This window comes from Danio aesculapii, chromosome 7 (genome assembly GCF_903798145.1).
Source record: "Danio aesculapii chromosome 7, fDanAes4.1, whole genome shotgun sequence".
In the NCBI taxonomy this organism is placed as follows: domain Eukaryota; kingdom Metazoa; phylum Chordata; class Actinopteri; order Cypriniformes; family Danionidae; genus Danio; species Danio aesculapii.
In genome coordinates this window covers 17,905,551-17,921,856 of record NC_079441.1, presented here as the reverse complement: position 1 = coordinate 17,921,856, position 16,306 = coordinate 17,905,551, and the positions used below count along the sequence as shown (strand labels likewise).

The window sequence follows — 16,306 nt, the reverse complement described above, 5'->3', positions numbered from 1 at the left end:
CGTAGCAATTACAAGTTTGCTGGACAGAATAATAATCAAACTTTCACTTTTTAATACTTGGTTGCAAATCATTTGCAGTCAATTACACCCTGAAGTCTGGAGCGCATAAACATCAGCAGACACTGGGTTTCATCCCTGGTGGTGGTTGCCAGGCCTCTACTGCAACTGTCTTCAGTTCCTGCTTGTTCTTGAGGCATTTTCCCTTCAGTTTTGTCTTCAGCAAGTGAAATGCAAGCTCAATCGGATTCAGGTCAGGTGGTTGACTTGGCCATAGCATAACATTTCACTTCTTTCCCATCAAAAACTCTTTGGTTGCTTTTGCAGTAAGCTTTGGGTCATTCTCCATCTGCACTGTGAAGCACAGTCCAATGAGTTCTGTGTTTGGCTTAATATGAGCAGAAAATATTGCCTGAAACACTTCAGAATTCATCCTGCTGCTTTTGTCAGCAGCCACAACATCAATAAATACAAGAGAACCAGTTCTATTTACAGCCATACATTCCCATGCCATGTCACTACCACCACCATGCTTCACTGCTTAGGATCATGAGCAGTTCCTTCCCTTCTTCATACTCTTCCCATCACTCTGGTACAAGTTGATCTTGCTCTCATCTGTCCATAGGATGTTGTTCCAGCACTGTGAAGGCTTTTTTAGAACTCTAATCTGGCCTTTCTGTTTTTGAGGCTCACCAATGGTTTACATCTTGCGGTGAACCCTCTGTATTCACTCAAGGGTGTTTTCTTCACCAGGGGAATAATTCTTTGGTCGTCCACCACAGTTGTTTCTGTGGTCTTCCGGATCTTTTGGTCTTGCTAAGCTCACTGGTGCATTCTTTCTTTTTAAGAATCTTCCAAACAGTTGTTTTGGCCATGCCTAATTTTTTTGCTATCTCTCTCATGGGATTGTTTTGTTTTTTCAGCCTAATGATGGCTTTCTTGACTGATAGTGACAACTCTTTGGGTCTCATCTTGACAGTTGACCGTAATAGATTCCAAATGCAAATAGCACACTTGAGATCAAGTCTGGACCTTTTATCTGCTCATTGTAATTGGGATAATGAGGGAATAACACACACCTGGCCATGGAACAGCTTAGACGACGATTGTCCAATTACTTTTGGACCCTTAACAAGTGGGAGGCACATATGCAAACTGTTGTAATTCCGACAGTGTTCACTTGATTTGGATGTAAATAACCATAAATTAAAGCTGACAGTCTGCAGTTAAAGTACATCTTGTTCGTTTTATTTTTAAATCCATTGTGGTTTCTGTATAGAGCCACATATTTTAGAATTGTGTCAATGTCCAAATATCTATGGACCTAAGTGAATTTGGTAAGATACTAGTATTCAGCTTAAAGTGCAATTTAAAGGCTTAACTGGGATAGTTAGGCAAGTTAGGGTAATTAGGCAAGTTATTGTATAACAGCAGTTAATATTTGTAAAAGAAAACAGCTGATAAAATACTGACAGAATCCAGCCCTGAATAATGTAGCGGCAGTATTGGATTACCCTGACAGAGAAAAAATAATGTTCTGTTTTTTTTTTTCAGACTTTGTCTACATTTTCCCCACAATTTAGGTTTGTATGCTAACGAAGAGTCCAAAAAATAAATATAGAGGCTCAGTAAACCTTTGCTAAAACACCAGAGCTGATAGGGGACTAAGAGTTTCGCACAGAACTGTACATTGTAGCATCTAAAATTCACAGACCAGCCGAAGATAAATAGAGGCAGGTGTTGCCAAGTAGAACCTAGCAACTCTTAGTTTGCATATATTATATATTGGATATATTCCAACCAATAGTAATCGTCCATAGACTAATGTAGCAGCCTACACAGTGTAAACTGACTGTGTGTGAGGTTTGAGGTCAGTTCCCCACCATGGGGACTTGTTGTCTCTTTTCGCTCACACTCTTTGCTCTCTTCATCTGGTAAACCACCTTTGCTGCCGCGTCTGTGAGACTCTGGAGGAAAACAAAACTCGGTTGAGTTCATTTATGCATGTGTACACGTTTGACCAAATCTGACTTTGGACCACAAAACCAGTCATAAATATATTTATGATTTTCAGATTTATTTGAGATTATTTTTTGAAAGTTGAATACACAAGCTTTCTATTGATGTGCACTTTGTTAGGATTGGACATTATATAGCTGACATACAACTACACTGTAAAAGAAATACTGGGTTCCAAACAATTCCTTCGTGTTGCTCCAACACAATGATTAAGTTAACTTAATTGTTTTAACAAATTTAAGTGAATTAAACATAAAATAATTAAGTTGTCACCAAAAAAACCTAAAGAACTGGGTTGTTTTAGCTCATTTTTGTAACACTTTATTTTGATGGTCCATTTGATTATTAGTAGACTGTCTGCTTAATATCTGTTGAACTTTAAGAAACTTTGCAAGTATATGTCAACCTATACTAACCCCAACCTTAACCCCAACCTAACAGTCTACTTATAATCTAATAAAAATTAGTTGGCATGTAGATGCAGTGTAACTTAAATTTAACAAACGGATCATCAAAATAAAGTGTGACCCTTATTTTAAATAAGTAGTTTGAACAAGCAGAAAAAAAATAAAATTCTTGAGTGTATTTAAAGGTTAGAAAAATCTAAATACTGAGATAATCACATTCCAAACTGAATAAACTAAGTTCTTAAGGATTCACATTAATCAAATATTGAGTCTTGAACCCTTGGCCTGCATTTGCATACACTAAACAAACAAAGAAACAACATAACACAAATCAAACAGTAAATTACATTCAACAAATAGAATTACTGTACATATTTAAATGTCTAACTGACATGGGGGGAAAAAATTTCTTAAAACAATTGTATCTTGTAAACAGTCTTATCTACCAGAAGGCAGTACCTCATACGCAATAAAATAATCTATGTGAGGGGTCAGATAATATTTTAGTAGCTTCATTAAGGACTGATTGCTTATGAAAAGATTTTAAAGATGGATATTCCCATTTCTCTATGGCTTTAGATTGATCTGTAATGTTTCCAAACCATACCCAGCAGACACACAACATCATAAGACATTAATATTAGGTTAGAATTTATTTGTAAGCATCTACGGACAATGACTACGTTTACATGGACATCAGTAATCAAATTATTTGCCGTAATCTGAATAAGACAATAATATGATTAAAGTGTTTACATGAGTTGCTTTTTAAATGTTCCTTTTAATGTACGTAGTTCGATAAATGTCATTGCGTCACCACACTATCTAAATTTCCTCCAGAGTTTCGTGTAAATTCAAGTGTTTAATTTTTGATTTGTTAACTTTAACTGCAGTTTGGCACTTTCACTTTCATTCAGGAACATTTCATGCATGCCCTCTGTGACAAACGAGATACTGAATGAGAGTATGAACTGCTGGAAGAGTGTTGTTTTAATGGATGTTTTAATTTGATACCGCATGCTGCAGGTGTCTGTGGTCCTTCACTGACTTGGTAGGTGCAGAGAATAGTGTCAAACAGCAGAGTGTGTATAGACTATCCTGTCGCCAAATGTGGCCAAAATCCTACACTACGGTAATAGTTTGATTAAGGTGTTTACATGTCTGTACTGAACTTCAATATTTAGACTAAAATCAGCATACTCCACATGTCTTAATTCAATTTCTGTTTAGTTCGATTATGACCTTAGTTAGGTTTACCTAAAGGTAACCAAAAATTTCTGTTTAAATGATAGAATCTTAAATCAAAGTATTGTCTTAATCGTATTAAAATTTGGTTATTGGTGTCCATGTAAACATACTCAACATTATTTTGACGTCCAATAAGATGTAAAATTACATTGATATTTTGTTGACTTGAGGTTGTGTTGGAAAATGACCAAAATTCTTAAACCAGCGTTATATTGATGTCAAATACTGACATTTATTCGTCATGTATGGCAACCAAAATCTAACATCTGATAGATGTCATAGTGGTAACATCCACACAACGTCAAGCTGTAACATCATAAGACGTTAATATTTGGATGATTTTAGGTTGCATGGAAACTAACCGAGATGCAACATCTGTCGACATTGATGTCATGCAATGCCCCACGACGTTGTGATACAACGTCAATATGATGTCATGTTGGTGTGCTGTGCCTGCTGGGTAATGTCCATAATGTTATATTAATATTTACAGTAGTAAATTGACGAAATATCTTCACAGAACATGATCTTTATTTAAAGGTGCAGTAGGGGATCTGCTAGAATGCTAACTGCTTAGCATATTATCTTTGGACGGCAGGGGACGGACTGTGTTTCACGCGTGTTTCGACATTAGATCAGACAACCCAGTTCCCCAGTTCGCCAGTTAGAAATGTAGTTAGTGCTTGGCCGGCGGCGTACAGGAATTACTTATTACTAAGCCACACTTACATGCTATTTCAGAGTGAATATTCAGAGTAGCAGTGAACAATATAGGGAGCGCGTCACAGGCTGTCATTGATCAAAAATGAACCAATGTGAATATAAAAGCAACTTCAGCTTAGTAAAGCAGGCTAGGTGGAACAGCACTATTTACTGATGTTTTGTTGTTAAACTAAATAACATCTACATTATCGATGCTGTAAAAGGTCCCTTATGAAAATAATCACATCAATCTTTCACCGGGAGATTTCAGTGGCTGAACAATGAACATGGTGTCATCCTTCCTCCAGCAGAACTAACTCCATTATTGATTCAGGATTTTAAAATGTTTCAATTCAGCATTTGATTTTACCGCGACTGTGACTGTCTCGTGTGCATGTGAATGTGCGGCGTGCATGCAGGCTTGCACACGCTAATGGCAGATATGCATGAACAGAGATGCGCAGAAGTCCAAATCTACATTTGCTCACAGACAGGTTGGGCTACTTATCGGAAGTATGAGAGATGTCCGCCCGACAATATTTAATTGAATGAACTTTTTTTTTTATGCCATACCCAGAATATAAAAATACATTTAGATCATTTACTTTAATCAGTACTATTGGACTGTGAAGAGACTTTCAACCAGCACAACAAAAAATGTTTCTGAAGACAATCACCTACGGCACCTTTAATATTATAATGATTTTTGAAATCTTTTTGACCAATGCAATGTATTTTTGTCTACTGCAATAACATACAGTATATCCATGCAATATAAGTCTGGTGGTCCCAAATGTGTAATAAACTGAAGCACTCCATCTTGGTTTGGATTGAATTGTGAATCCCCAATGTTATACATGTTGAACTCACCGCGGTGGAAGATGTTCGAGATGCTGGTTGGGTGTCAGTTTCTGCTGTGTTCTGTTCAGAGTAAAAGTGCCATGACACAAGGGTTTTATCATTTAGTCACAATGATTCATTGAAATTCTAATGCTGCTTGGGGCTATTTTTGGTGCGGAGCAGGTTTACAACCAGCATAATCACTGACTGATATCTACACGCATGTGTGTATGCATGAGAATGAGCTCTGGCTGTGGTATGCTGCCTTTACATAAACAATGACAATGCTTGATAAATGCTTTAGTATATGTAGTGTTACTTTAGTGACATGAAGTTGTTTTAAAGATACTTTATCTAGCATGGAGGCATTATGTAAAACAGAAGTGTCAGTTGTTACAAATAGAAATTGTCCTTTTAATCAAAGAATCCTAAAACAGCTATATCACAGTTTCCATTTCCAACTGCTGTTTTATTTATTTATCACTGATAATACTCAGAAATTATCACCAAATCAGCATATTGGAATAGTTTCTGAAGGTTTATGCACACTAAAGACTGGAGTAATTATGCAGGAAATTCTGAAATTAATGAACTTACTTAATTAATGACAATTACTGTCACACATATTTTTACACTTAATTCATAAACCTCGTAAAACGTGATATTTTCTCATTAAGACGACATATTTATTCATAATAACAAGATAATATGACGTTAAAATGACATCTTTTCTCAAAAACTAGATCTTATTTTGTTAAAATGACATCTTAATGAATAATATGTGTGTGGCAGCAATGCGTCACATTGATACTGTTTTTATGGTATATTTGTGAACATATAAATTCAGCTCTGGTGAGAATAAGACACATTTCAGGAATCAATTAATACAGTTAAATGAAATAAAATCATCTACAGTTGAAGCCACAATTATTAGCCCTCCTGTGAAATAGTAATTATTTAGCAAATATTTCACAAGCTATGTTTAACAGAGCAAGAATTATACTTCTTTTAGTTTGGCTGGAATAAAAGCAGTTGTATATTTAAACAAAAAAACAAATCAAGGTTAATATTATTAGCACCATTAAGATATTTTTTTCTTTCTTGATTGGCTACAGAACAAACCACTGTTGTTTGCCCAATTAACCAAGTTTAGCCTTTAAATTCCACTTTAAGCTGAATACTAGTATCTCGCAAAATAACTAGAGAAATATCAATGTACTGTCATCATCGCAAAGACAAAAGAAATTAGTTGAAGGTAGGGGTGGGGGATATGGAAAAAAAATCATATCACGATTTTTTCTGGGGAAATCATGATTCACATTTTTTATCCCGATTTTTTTTCCAGGTTGGTTTTTTTAAGACTATTTTGCAAATTACAAAGGGACAATACAACCAAACTAATGTCCCCATATAAACTCTAACCGTGTGTGTTTAAGAATATTTAATCAGGGGTCTGAACCGGTTCAAGGAACGGAAAAGAAAAACGGAAACGAATGACATTTTGCAGGAACAGAAACAAAAACAAGATCAACTTTAATCGTTCTGAACAGAAACATTTACGGTTAACCGGTTAATAATGTTATTTTATCGTTCTCTTTATTATATGAATTCAGGAAATAAAAGGCGTTAATTTTAATCATGTGTGCAAATGCGATGGTGACGCATACAACGTGTAGTGCCTGCGAAGCAGACGCCAAAAGCGAGAGTCGTTTCTGATGCGACGAAGTTGTCTTAAAGTTTACCGAGAACCTGCTCTTTCATGTACAAAGGTATGTTTCGGTCTAAGTTACTGCTATTAAAACTTGTATTTATACAAAATGAATGACTGATTGTCGATAGTTTTTATATGGGTCTCCATAAAGAAAATCATTTGGTAAATATTTCTCTTATCACAAATCATCTGATAAATCGATTTGTAATAGTGAAGGATGAGGGGCAGATCATAAACATGATAAAGTTTTGAATGATGATATAATATCAAACCACTCATTTTCCATTTGGAGAATTACAGCATTTAATAGCTTAGTCATTATAAACAATCCATTAATAAAATACATTATTTACAAGGCTCCTGAAGAAATAACTGAATATGCAATATGATCTGCATAATGATCCCAGTGAAATGAGGTAAGCGAACAGGTAATGTCTTTCAGCCAAAAAGTCTATCAGTAGGATATCTGTAAAAACGCAATCAGAGCCAATGTTATGTAGAAGAAGTGTTGCCTAAACGGCTATTACATTTCTAAAAAAATTAAAACCAAAATACAATTAATTGCATTTTTATTCGTTTGATAAAAATATACGGAGCGCAAAACCAGTATAGATTTAACATAAAGCAGGTTCATATTATAAATATTTCATTATCAATACTTATTAAAAATTCATTTAATTTTACCCCTTGAATAGAATTTTTTTATTTGCACCATTAAGAAATCAGGGCATTCTAGAGCCCTGTAATATTTTGTAATAAATTTACTTTTTTAACTGGTATTTTTTTCTAGAAAACCGTTTTCGGAATGTTTTGTTTAATAAGGAACGCAAGAACAGAAACGAAAAAAATAAATGAATTCTGCTCGGAGTGAACCGAATGGATTTTTTTTGGTTTGTTTTTAAACCCTGCTGTATGTGGCGATACAATGATTTTTCTGAAAAAGTGGATTGTGCAGTAATTTTTATCATCCACGATCAAATATCGTGTTAACGCACAGCCCTAGTTGAAGTTAAAGTCTTATCTGTTATTTAATATTTGAAAAAGAATTGAAATTTCACAGGAAGGCTAATCATTTGGCCTTCAATTATATAGAAATTATTTGCATGATTAAGTTTGTTTTAACCTGGTTGACAGTGGTGAGGTCCTCACAGATCATACTCATGGTACTGATCCAGTTCCCGTAGATACTCTCTTCTTTAGGGCTTGGCTTCTGTTGACTGAAAGAGACAGATATATATATATATATATATATATATATATATATATATATATATATATATATATATATATATATATATATATATATATATATATATATATATATGTATATATACATACAGTTGAAGTCAGAATTATTAGCCCTCCTGAATATTTTTTTTCTAATAATATTGACCTTAAAATGGTTTAAAAATTTTAAAAACTGCTTTTATTCTAGCCGAAATAAAACAAATAAGACTTTCTTCCAATGAAAAACTATTATCAGACACACTGTGAAGATTTCCTTTCTCTGTTAAACATCATTTGGGAAATACTAAAAAGAAAAAGAAATTCACAGGTGGGCTAATAGTTTTGACTTTAACTGTACACGTTCACATACAGTATAATGTATCAGAGTTGTGACTGCTGTACCTGATGTCCTTGAGAAGGTCTTGTTGGGCTGTCAGTTGTCTCTGTGCCTCCTGCACTCGGCCCTCCATCGTCAGCCTGGCACACAGCTGGGCACAATGAACACCCAGAACTGACATATTCAAACTGCCTGCCCAAACCCAGCTATATAAACAGAAGAACAACAGCAGACAGAGATGGAGAAATGAAGATCAATACTTATATCCTTCATGTTTCTTCAATGGTCTTGAAATATGTATGACAAGGGTGTATATATATATATTCAAAAATGATTTTTTCTTGTATTTTTTTTTTACAAAATACTATTAGAAATGAAAAGAACTGTTGTCTATTTTATCATATGAAATTAAGTTTTATTTCTGTGATAGTCTTCGTTTCTCTGGATTTATGATTTATATTTATGTGTTTGAGTTTAAACTACTTTTGTTTTATTTTGTAAACTACTGATGATATTTCTTCCAAATTTAAATTAATAATCTATTTTCAGCAAAATAACACAAAAGGTGGGCAGTTTTCAGACATGTTTATAAACCTCTTTAGATGACACAATACCAGCATTTTAACTCCAGAATAGTTAAAGGGCACCTATGGTGAAAAATCTACTTTTCAAGCTGTTTGGACAGACATGTGTGTAGGTATAGTGTATAGACCGTCATATTGGGGTGATATAAACACACCCAGTCCTTTTTTTAATTTTAATTTTTGTTGTTTTTAAATGTGCTCTTTAAATAAAGCAAACAAACAAACAAACAAACCTCAGTGTTATATGTAAGCGTTCTTACCAAAACGCAGACAAAACAGTTATTTTGACCAATTGTCATTTTCTAAAAATAAAAAAGATTTAAATGACAAAAGATTTTATTAGAAATTTGAAAGATATATTATCATACCTTTATAAAGTAGGATAATATATAGTAAAGTAAACCAATCCCCAGTAAATCAAGGGTCAAAATTCACCCGAAAGACAACCATTGCACTCTAAATGTGTACAGCCCTCATCAAAATAGAAAAATACTTTTTTCCCCCCCCAAAAGTTTGGATAATTTTAATTAAAGTCACCAAACTTTTTTTTACTGTTGTTAAAATGGAGACTAGGTCACTTTTGACTCGTAAGTCAACAGAAGAGTTAAACTCACTTGGATGAATACAGTAATAAGTCTGCAAAATACACTTTCTCTCAATTATGGTTAAATTTGGAAAAAATCCTCCAACATGTGTGGTAACTTAATTGCAATGTTACTATTGTGGTTGTACACATTGCAATGTTAAAGGTGTTGTTCACCCAAAACTAGAAAAATCATCTTTTTCTCACCCTTCACTTGATCCAAACATGTCTTAGTGATTTTACTTCCATAGCATTTGTTCTTCCTACTATAGCTTCCTACTATGGCTAAAAAAGAAACTCATAAAGATTTGAAACCACCTAAGGTGGGGTAAATAGTTAATCAGGTTTTTTGCAGGTTTCTGCAAGTTAAATTCAAGACTTTTTAAGACATTTTTAAGACCATTATGAAGGAAATTTTAGACTTATACAGGGCTAAATGCTAAGGATTTTTTCGAATTTCCCAAAAAATATTTTTACTTACCTTATCAAAAATGATTAAAATGTAATACATTTAATAATACAATGATAATAATTTTGTTTGAATATTTTTTGTATTAATTTTCAAATATATCCATTTACAAACCCTATAACCCTTATCAAAAAAAAAAAAAAAACATAGCTGTCAATTACTTCAATCTACAATAATAATAATTTAATAATAAAAAAATGTGGGTCAGGTCAGTCTCCTCGGCAGTAAACAAACAGAGAACTTTTAAACAACTGTAAGAAAAGTAATTAAAAGCTATTTTTAAATAAAAAGTTAAAAGTTTTATTTAGACGGAGTGTTGGTGATTGTATGGGTGTTAATGGCCAGATTGGGTAGCTATACCTGAACAAAGGAAAATTAAGACCTGTTAAAAAAGTTTTAAGACCTACAACACAACATTGCAGTAGGTTTAAGACTTTTTAAGGCCCCCGGGGATACCCTGTGAGGAAATCAAAATTTTGGGGTGAACTGTCTCTTTATTGCGGACATTATATTTTGGGCAGTCCTATGTTTTTCTGTGCTCTTTTGCAGAGATTCTGCATGTGGCACAATAGACTAGAGAACTGAGTGTTTTGTGTGCTGTTGTTGTTTGTGATGTAGTGCGTAATTTGCCTGCTGGTGGTGACTCTCTTTTGTTGAGTGATGACTCTGGTCACGTTCTGCAGTTCTCGAGTCCTGAAACTCAGCTGTAGTTGAAAAGGGACCCGGTCCCGTTGTTGGAAACCTACAAGTAAAAACAGTTCAACAATGCTATTTGCACTGTGCGCTGTTGCCTTACCAAGTTATTTTACTTGGTGTGTTGATCTGTTAGATTGCTAATACAGGAAGTTGTGATCCACATTCATACGAATTAACCATTTTCGGGTTTCTCAGCAGCGGAAGTTGTCATAGTTGGGTAAACTTAGAGCTCAGAGAATGAGAGAGTACAACTAATATTTTTTACTATCTTGATTGCTCAAATAATAAAAGAAAAACTCCACGATGGTGTTATCAAGACATTCAGAGAAAGGAGAAAAATTGTGTGAGAGTGATATGGCAGCCAGAAGAGAGAACAATTTTCAGATTTACTGTCCTGCCCAAGGACGCTGCATTAGAAACAACCTCGCATAAGAGGTAATTTGTTTTTTGTAATTTGATGCAAACATTATATAATACATTTGTAAATACATATAAATGTTCATACGTTTAAAAAAAACTTCTTTTAAAAACTTTCAAGGATTTAAGATGCTGATAACTTGTGAATTCTTGTTTTTTTTTTCTGACATTCGTCAGAAAACAGACACAAACGTTTCCGCTCAAGTCTTCCTCAGTCCCTCCACCTTCTTTTAAAATCACTAATTATGTTGAATAAGCCAATATTCAATTATTTAAAATAAAGTTAATTTGCTTCCATTTAAATATTAGACAATTTTCACGTCATGAGGAATATCACATCCACTTATACGTACAATACATTAATCCCATAACCAAATAATTATTATATTTAAATCACATGCAATCAGCGTTACATAACTGAAACAGACAGTCATCAATATCTACTTGACAAGTCTTTAAATTGCATAACAATGGAAAAATTCAATACTTCTGTGTCTGTTTCCTGACGAAAGTAAAATAAAACTTAAAATAAAAACAACAATATTCATAGTGTGGATCATTACTTTCTCTATTAGAAACCTAAAAGCACAGAATTTACAACTGGCCCAGCCGGGACTTGAACCAGCGACCTTCTTGCTGTGAGGCCACTGTGCCCCCCCCTTGAATTAGTCAATGTTTACTTATTAAAAACAGTTTATCTACTTCCATTTAAATATTAGACAGTTTTCACATCATGAGGGATATCAAACCCACCCATACAATACAGTAATTCCATAATCAAAAATGGATTCTATTAAAATCACAGTCATCAACAACTTCATAAGTCTTTAAATTGCATAACAATGAAAAATAAAAAAATGTTTGTGTCTGTTTCCTGACGAATGTAAAATAAAATGTCACCACAAGAATATTGGTATGAGTGAGTATCACTACTTTCTCTATCAGAAACCTAAAAACTGTGAAATTCACAACAAACCTTTTTCTGCAAACAGATTTACAACAACATCTTGGTTGTTTTTTTCAAACTGCTTCAGTTCACTTTCTTTCGTTTGCACACTGTATTAAATGCTTACTTTCAACTTTTTCTGGTCTGACTGCAAACTGGAAAGTGATCTCGACAGCCTCCGTCACATTGCCAATCTCTCTGACTAACCGATGATTATCCTCTTCGTAGGGGAAGTACCTTGTCAATCAGAGAGGAAAAAAACAAGAGTGTGTGCATGTGTTCTTGTCAGAGAATCGTGGTTATGTGTGTGGTGGAGGTAACTAACAGATACTTACATGCCGTCAGGTGCCAGAAGTGTTGCCATGACGCTAGTTGCTAGGACGTTGTCAGAAATAGCACTCTGAATCTCTGTGGCGACGGTACCAATGTTTACAATATTTATCTGAGAAATGGACAAGAACAATTACTATGAAAATGCATAGATTACATTTAACCCTTGTGCACTGTTCAAATTAACTAGCCTTTTATTATGTTAGGGATGAAAACATCCACTGAATTAAACTGCTGTAAAAATGCATCAGATAAATATTTTTTAATATTTTTGCATTAATCAATTAATCAACCTCAGTCCTGATCAAAACAGCTAAATGTTTATGTAAATTACAGGATTTTAACTCTTTTTAATTCATAAATGATGTCAGAGCGATTTGGTGATTGGAATTTTTCATTTTAGGTCGACAGCTAATGTTCAAACTAATGTTAAACTTGTTGTGCACCCACTAGTGATGGATGTCTTGCAAATGTGTGCACCAGTTTCCAATAGTCATTGTTTAAAGCACCCATTGAAATACAGCAGATGGGGAAAAACTGAATCCTCCTCCTTTGCATGTGTGGGTGTCACCAGTTCTGAGTATCAGTTTCCCTGTAAAAGGCTTCAAGCTATACGTTACTAAAACCATTAAAAACAGGTTAAGCTTCTAAATGTTCAGGATGTGCTAAAAGTCTGTAAAGTGACAGATATGGTGACTCATAGTGCTGTTAGCAGAAACAGTAGAGCAAGAGGCGCAGACAAAACTAGCATTTCTGAAGAGTTAACAATGGCCAAGAAGTGTGTGAGATGTAACCAAAGTATTGAAGGCAACGCCCTTATTAGGTATTTCTGAAATCCTCATTTACCTTTTGGGTTTTCTAAAATCTGAACGACGTTTAAAAGTAAAAGTTGTAGGCAGCAATTACATTATTTAACCAATAGGTGGCCAGCCATTGAATAATTCCTTCAAAAATGATCATTTGGGTTTTCTAAAATCTGATCTAATATCTGCAACATTTATTTATTTGATTATTTGGAGCCCAATTAAAGGGATTGTTTACCAAAAAAGGGAAAATCTGTCATCATTTTGAGCCTTGACTTGCACCAAACCAGTTTGAGTTTTTTTCTTCGGTTGAACACAAAAGAAGATCTTTTGAAGAAAGTTGGAAACCTGTAACTATTAACTTCCATAGTATGTTTTGCTCCTACTATGGATGTCACTAGCTATGTTTCCATTCAACAATTTTTTGGCAAATTTTGGAATATTTCGTTAAAAAATATGCAAATAATGTGCATAAAAAACTTATGCACACAACTGAGTAGGATTAACTTTTTAATCAAATAAGAAAAACATTTGCATGATTTCAATGTAATGCATTTACAGAATAATCTCCAGATGTGCATCAAAATTTCTGTTTTAACATATCATGTAACAAAAATAGTTGTGATGGGATGGCATTGATGGACAAAGCAGTAGACTGACAATTTGAAATAGGGGTGTAATGGATCACGATTGATCTGTGATTTGTACAGATCACAAACCATAGTTCGGAACACACATGACCCACGAATTAATACTTTTTTCACTTGTAGATTAATCCTAAATGTGTAACGATCGCAGAGAGATTATCTCTCGCGTCATTCAAATCACATGTATGAAAGCATTTAGGCTTTCCTGTAAATTATAATAATGATGATGAAAGATGTTGTGGTAGGTGACTCGGGATGTGGTGGGTTTCTTTGGTTGTTAAAGGTGTTCACTGCTTGTTTAGCCTGCATGCATCAATGCATTGAGTGTAAGCTGCACGATTGATCATTAAAAGATCGAGATCTCAACACCCACGCAACATTAATTATAAATGATGCTGATTTACATTTGTTTATTAATCCTTCGAATCGCTGCATTAAAATCTGAAAACGCAAAACTCAAGAAAGAGATTGAGTCTTTATTCTTTTGAGTTAGTTATGAAGTTACAAACAGTCAAATAACACAGAAGTACTGGTATAACAGTTTATAGTTTAGATATAACCACTGATGTTTATGGTAAAGATTAAAATCACAGTCATATGCATTTACGACGTTTAAAAGTAAAAGTTGTAGGCAGCAGTTACATTATTTAACCAATAGGTGGCGACAACCAGCCATTGAATAATTCCTTCAAAAATGATCATCTAGCAATGAAACATGAAGTTTGAGAGTGAATAACGAAATCATTTATTGAAAATGAGACTAAAATAAATATGGGTTGTACAAATTATAATGTTAGATTCATATATTTAGCATTATCAGCAACAGTAGTAGTAAGAGTGAATTTTTCACAGTACTGAATATTTAACATTTTTATTCAGCTGATTATTTCTTCATTTTATTTTTAATAAAATTACAGCTTCTAAGTTCTGTTTGTTAAAACCAAAAGGGTCTTGCAGTACTGCTTCTGTAATAAATGGAAAGCAAATGACATTTGTCTTCTCCCTTTTTGGCTGATCTGAAAAATGGTCTAATCCCTGACTTAAAAACCATAACATGATCCAAACCGTGAGATTTGTGATCTATTACACCACTAATCTGAAACGTTGTCTGGGTCATTCTAAAAAGCCTCAGCTAATGTCCGTCATCACAGTGGTTCAGTATTATTACCTCCAGAACTGTCTTGAGTGTCTAAGCTTCCAAAGAGCGTCTCACACCTTCAAAAGCCATTCATTTTTATCTTCATCCTCTGAGGCACAACTCAATTATTACATAGGGAAAAAAGACCCACAATGGATTCTCCAACGACCAGCAAATTGCATTTTTCTTATTGATATTTGGCTCCAGTTCATCAGAAAGTAACAATTTTATTTGAGGAATTTTATTATTTCAGTTATACACTGCCTACTAATGTTTATTAATGTAGAGTTAATGCTTAACACATAATGAATTCCATATTTGCTAATGCTTAATAAATGGTTCATAGTGTGTAGTTATTATAAAGTCTTACCAAATACTTTTGAACAAAAAAAAAAATGGTTTGGAACAAGTCAAGGGAAGGTAAACGATGACAGATTTTTATTTTTAGATGAACTATGCATTAAAGGTAGTGCATCAACATAAGCCAGATTGTTGAATACAGTCAGATTGTAAAATACAGCCGTAGATGAGAAAGAACTCACTCTTCCTCCTGTGTGATCAGCCAACTTCCCAACCTCCGCTAGACGGCAGTCCTCTCCTTCAAACGTCATCACGGACACGATCACACTGAAAATGACCACAACGATAGACCATTGTTATTATTCGACATTGTATTTTTCCTGTCTTTCTGTGTGTGCATTCGTTTAATTGATCATTGTCAATTACATAATATATCTATATGTCATGCAGTCACTCACCCCTTTTCAGCAGCAAAATGTGCTAACTGGTTGTAGAAGTAAGGTGAAGGGGTGGGACAATGAGAAGACTCTTGGTCTAACTGGCCCAGGCCTATGTTTGCCTGCCCGTCTGTGCAAATTATAACCTGAAACAAAACATTATATTTTATTCAATGCAGATATAAGCTCTTTTCTGTGATTGTTTTAGGACTTATGATTCTGGGAAATGACTAGAAATAACAAAAGGCAAAAATTGTCAAACTACCTGCTCTACAAGCAAGCGTGTTTATGGCTATACATAAAAATACAATTAATAACAATAAGAAAAGACCAGTTTTCAATAGCCGTGCCCACGCATACGTGAAAGAATGAGGTCAAGACACAAACAGGCCACTTAATTAGGTACACATGTCAGCTTTTTTAAGTTTAAACTGAACATCAAAAAGGAGAAGAAAGATGACTTAAATG

At 34.2% G+C, this 16,306-nt stretch overlaps 1 protein-coding gene across 1 annotated transcript in view; it reads right to left on the bottom strand.

Annotated features, from left to right (window-relative positions):
• Window positions 1–1,243: 1,243 nt before the first annotated feature.
• The window catches only part of si:dkey-9k7.3 (circularly permutated Ras protein 1), a 38,519-nt gene continuing 23,456 nt past the window's right edge, over window positions 1,244–16,306 (bottom strand). The window contains exons 12-20 of the mRNA XM_056461180.1: window positions 15,860–15,984; window positions 15,644–15,728; window positions 12,519–12,625; window positions 12,311–12,420; window positions 10,755–10,866; window positions 8,554–8,694; window positions 8,048–8,141; window positions 5,244–5,294; window positions 1,244–1,964 (exon numbers count right to left, since the gene is read on the bottom strand). Coding sequence (XP_056317155.1) covers window positions 1,869–1,964; window positions 5,244–5,294; window positions 8,048–8,141; window positions 8,554–8,694; window positions 10,755–10,866; window positions 12,311–12,420; window positions 12,519–12,625; window positions 15,644–15,728; window positions 15,860–15,984 — 921 coding nt within the window. The 3' untranslated portion in view covers window positions 1,244–1,868. The remainder of the gene's footprint in view (window positions 1,965–5,243; window positions 5,295–8,047; window positions 8,142–8,553; window positions 8,695–10,754; window positions 10,867–12,310; window positions 12,421–12,518; window positions 12,626–15,643; window positions 15,729–15,859; window positions 15,985–16,306) is intronic.